General features: G+C 44.4%; 1 protein-coding gene across 1 annotated transcript in view; it reads right to left on the bottom strand.

Annotated features, from left to right (window-relative positions):
• POLA1 (DNA polymerase alpha 1, catalytic subunit) overlaps window positions 1-5179 on the bottom strand; it is a 431865-nt gene that overhangs the window by 397667 nt on the left and 29019 nt on the right. The window contains 3 exon segments of the mRNA XM_007956408.1: window positions 1909-2087; window positions 2161-2362; window positions 2654-2741. Coding sequence (XP_007954599.1) covers window positions 1909-2087; window positions 2161-2362; window positions 2654-2741 — 469 coding nt within the window.

Below are 5179 nucleotides of genomic sequence, written 5' to 3'. Positions count from 1 at the left end.
AAAGACCAGGTTTACCGGTCTGATATAGACTGGTGAAACCCGAGACTGTGGCCTCTAGCTGCCCCTCAGGTCTGGAACTGAACTCACTCCTGTGGCTTCCAGCTAAATAACAGACAAGCATCTGAGCTGAACATTTACATCAGGTATATACATTCCTTGGAGGATCATCATGGGAGAATAGAAGGGAGACAGCTCAGGGGCAGGAGTGCATGGGAGGGAAGGACGCAGCAAAGAGGTAACTATGGGGAGGAAATGGGAAGAGAGCTGTTCCACTGTAGGAAACTGCAGTCAGTGTCATGAGACAAAATATGAACTACTGCATGAAAAATGAATTTGCTCTGTAAGCTGTCACCCACATCAAAATAAAGTTGTTGTTTTTTTTAAAAAAAGGATGAAGCTGAACAAATCATCCTGCCCTAGCAAGATGATAGATAAGAAACAATTAGATATCATTTCTATGATTTACTTTATATTTACCTAACAAACCAGCACATGGTAGTTTGCTACTTAAGCGGCTCTATGAGATTTTATACATATTTGATAAACTCAAATATATTAATGTTCTGTGAGACCTCCCCTGGTGAGACCATTAACATTTTTCCAAGTTAAAGTCAATGACTGATCAGCTTTAAGGTAACTCTGGCCTTCAAGTCTGATGTTATTAATACTTACCCTTATCATTGACTTGCTTTACTGATATCTAGAAATTCTCTCTATCTTCCCTAGATGTAGCCTCCAGGAAACCACTCTGAAAAGTACACAGTTTGCATCTCCCTCAGATCCAAAAGGGATCGAAAAGAAGGCAACTCTGCTTAAAAGTGTACACTGTTTTTTATATTAATCCAAGAGACCTTGTCACGCCTAATCTCACAGTATGCTGTTGTTATTTGCCATCAAGTCGGACCCGACTCATAGCGACCCCTCGAGTTTCCGAGGTGGTATCACTATGGAAGTAGATTGCCTAACCTTCCTTCCCAGGAGTGGCTGGTGGATTTGAACCGCCAGTCTTCTGTTAGTAATCAAGTGCCTTAGGCACTATACTATCTCACAGTATTGTTGTTGTTGTTGTTGTTATGTGCCGTCGAGTCAGCCCTGACTCATAGCGACCCCTCCTTGGGTTTCCGAGGCAGTATCACTACGGAAGTAGGATTGCCCAACCTTCCTTCCGAGGAGTGGCTGGTGGGTTTGAACCACCAGCCTTTTGGTTAGCAGTCAAGTGCCTTAGCCACTATGCTACCAGAGCTCCTATAAGGAGGGTTCAAATCCACACAAAAGGACAGTCTCCTGGCTTTTTGTCAGCCAAGAATTCACAGTATTTGCCCATTAAGATGACCTGGGAATCATCCTAGGTTCTTCTTTTCCTTCAAACTTCACATTAAATCCATCAAGTTCTTGTCAAAATATCTGACACATAACAGGTGTACAATAAAAACTTGCTAAACAAAGGAATAGGAGCTCTGGTAGCATAGTGTCTAAGGTATTTTGACTGCTAAACAGAAGGCTGGCAGTTCAAACCCACCAGCCACTCCTTGGAAGGAAGTTTGGGCAATCTATTTCCACAGTGATACTGCCTCGGAAACCCAAGGAGGGGTATGAGGGCTATGAGTTGGGTCTGACTCCATAGCACATAGCAACAACAACAAACAAAGGAGTAAACTGATGACTGATTCCATTTAAAGTGAATTTCTATAACTTCAGATACATCAATAGTCAACTACAAAAACACATTCCCAAACCATATGAATTTTGGACTAGGCATCTTTAAGGATTATTCACTCCACTGCTCCTCTCCACCAGGGTGGCTCATGCACTTACAATGAATATTGTTCTCTCACATGCACAAAGTGAGGGCGGAGCCTGTACCAACTATAACCATTAAAGACATAGAGTTAGCTTATACATGATTACCTGGCTGATTGAACTGATCTTCGTAAGCATCCAGCCAATAAAACTGGAACACTTGTTCCTCCTCTGCCCCTTTTACCAACAGGAGGTGACTGGAATCCACCTGAACTTCCTGAGCTGAGAAACAGCTTTCATCTTCCTGATCATTGTCCCAACAAGAGACCTCTGGGAAGAAACTTCCTCTGCAGAGATCACATCAAAATCCAACAGAATTAACTATAGCACTATTTGCTAGAAAAGTCATAAAATGCTTACAAATATGTCGCAGTCTCTTTCCCTGGATCTGCTTTGTGTTTCACCCCCTTTGCTGGCTCACTCTTTTGGTCCAATGTTTTGGTAGCTACAGGCTCCACAGTCACCTCCTCAGATTCCATGGGCTCATCAAAGTCACCATCTTCAAAATCCATTGGCTCCACCTCCTCCTTCTCTTCTGTACGTGCAGCCTGCACAGTCTCTCCTGTGGGCATCATCACACATTCACATTATGTACTCCTGCCATGGAACACAAATAGTTCCCCCACCCTGAAACAGCAGCCAGTCTCTTTTCCTGTTCCATATTGGCATTTGAAAACCAATCTCCAAATTGGATTGTTTCACCTTTACTGTTATGAATTCAAATCTTTCACTTAAACTTGACATCAAAGTGCCTTCAAAACCTCTGCTACTTCCACCTCAATGGGGCCTTCTTTTGTGACTGCACTTTGCAACTGCTCAAGACCCTTGGACTTCTGCCTGACATTAGACTTACCAGTAAGTTCAGCACATTTCAGATGAACAGGAGTTGATGGAGGATCCTTCCTTGAGACAGGGGAAGCAGTTTTCCCTGAAGGGACTGCCTGTAAAACACACTTAAATGTTTAATCAGGTGGGCCTGAAGACTAAAAATACGTAACTCCTATTCTGACCAGAGATAATCGTTCCCTTTATAAAGGAATGTTCTACATTAATCTAACAACTTCAGTTATTTTACTGCTACATAGGTGCGAAAGGGGCAAGGAGGTGGCACCTTTTGCCTCCTCTAACTTCACAAGAGGAAGACAGAATCACTATCAGCAGCCCATGGCCTGTTCCTATGAGGCCAAACACACAGCCACCCTCCAGCCCTCTTACCAACCTTGACACCAACCATCCCTCCCGCGGCACCCACCACCTCTCTGCTGGGTTTGATAATCTGCTGCAGTGGCCACACAGAACTCACAGATTATGGGGTTTTTTGGGGAAGCAACAGGCTACAATTCAAGTTTAAGAACATGCTCAGGATATAGTTCTTTGATAAGGACAGTCTCCACTCTACTGTGCCCACAGACACGTATCTCTAGCCCTTGGCCTCTCAGTCTGGCCTCTGCCTCTGTGAGCCAAGTAAGCTTGCTGCTCTGTCCCATGCCTCTGGGTTCCACTGCCACCATCTCTCATTTGGGCATGTCTATCAGCCAGATGGCATCTCCCTCAGCAGGGTGGCATCTCTCTCAGCTAGGCGGCATCTCTCTCAGCTGGCAGTGAGATGTCCCCTCTGCTCATTTTAAGCCAGGCGGAGTGGCAAAACTAACCAATCCTAACATCAGAGTTCTACACACCTGAGAGAGAGTGAACTATCCTAGAAGATTACTTCCTGCTGCTCCAACAAAAATACCCTAGGTAGGTGACTTTAACAATCAGGAATTTAAAAGCAGCTACTCAGTTGCTCAGGGCAAATTCTTCCAGGGAGTTAATTACCAATCTTATTATAGGAAATAATTACTACCAGATGCCCAACCAAGTTGACACATATTTGCATGGTCCCACCCAGTAATCTGGTGGGAGTTACAAAGACTATGGCTAGAAAAGCCATACCATGTAAATGACTACACCACAGGCCACTCTGGCTTTTCTAGCCATTGTCCCTTTTGTACTTCAAAAATTAACATCTCCTTCACAATCAGTTTAAGAATAACCACACCCATGAAAGTGTGTAAGCAAGCTACTTCATGCCTTTATCTCCCCCTTCTTAGCCAATTTCTAATTTGCCCATCCCTATCAAACCAATACTCTTAGGAGACAAGCATGGTCCTTTCTCCCTGAAGAATCTTCTGTTCTGCCTGGAACTTTGGGCATCTGCAAAGTCCAGCCCAGCACAAGCCATCAAATTGCAGCAACTTAATACCAGCTCAGTGTCAAACATCTTCCTCTTCATTTGGTTAGGTTCTGGTCAGCTCAGCCCTAGCCATCCCAGCTAGGTCATGGGTACCAGCTGCCAAGTGTGGGAGTCACATTCCTCCCTTTACTTCAGACCAGCCAGCACCCTTGCTCTCTCATCCTTAGTCCTCAGGGACTAGGTTCAATGCCTGCAGACTCCACACAACTCCTTGTACTTCAGACCAGCCAGCCTTCCCTCTCCCTAGCCTCCGTGGCCTAAGTCAAAGAGTACCAAACTCAGCCTGTTTCTTCACTGCTGCACTTTCCCCATTTCCACTCTTCAAGTGGACCCACATGGTAACAAGCAAGGAGCATACAAGGCCATCTACGTGCCAGCTTCCTTTAATGTCCAGTCCTGGAAGGGGTTTCTCTTGTGGGCCATGAATTTCCTACCTTGATGCACCCAAAGCCTAACTGCTTGACAGACATTTGTTTTCCCCCTGCTGGTCCTGTCTTCAAAGACCAATTTCCTCTCTCAGCAGGTTCTGGGTGGGGCTCAGGTGTTCTACCTAAGCCCCCTATACTCTACATACAGAGTTTGAAACAAAAGCATGTGTTCCTTCTGGGCAAATTCTATTTCCCCTTTTAACTGTCCAATCAAGTATTGGCTAAAGGCAGACTTACTCTCTGTTATCCATACCCATACCCCATAATCATTTCTAACATATAGGTAGGTAAGAGAACATTCAATACCTGTAGTACATTCAGATAAACACTTAATCCAAAACATATAATCCTATTTAAGACATTCCAATTTCATCTCTTCACTTTGATAATCTTCCCATTTTATGTGTATGGCCTTGGGCCTTTGGCTGGGTAACCAAGAGCCCTAGCCTCTGGATCAATTATCTCCTTTAAATGGCCTGGCTCTTGCCTCAGGCCTTTCTCCCCTCAGCTGCAGCATAATGTCTCTATATTCCACCATTACAAATAACACCAACCAAAGTAAACATATAAGAATCCCAGTCCCCTTCCTTCTTTCTTTTACAAAGTCTCATGCTTCTATGAGTCTGGAGCCACTGCAACGAATCCCACTTCTGACACCAACTGCAAAAGGGGCAAGAAAGTGGCACCTTTTGACCTTCTCTAACTTCACAAGAGG

Source organism: Orycteropus afer, unplaced genomic scaffold (genome assembly GCF_000298275.1).
Source record: "Orycteropus afer afer isolate SDZICR_OR568_19922 unplaced genomic scaffold, OryAfe1.0 scaffold00617, whole genome shotgun sequence".
NCBI classification, from domain to species: domain Eukaryota; kingdom Metazoa; phylum Chordata; class Mammalia; order Tubulidentata; family Orycteropodidae; genus Orycteropus; species Orycteropus afer.
Note: the sequence above shows the minus strand (reverse complement) of the source record. Positions and strands in the feature narration are given on the sequence as shown.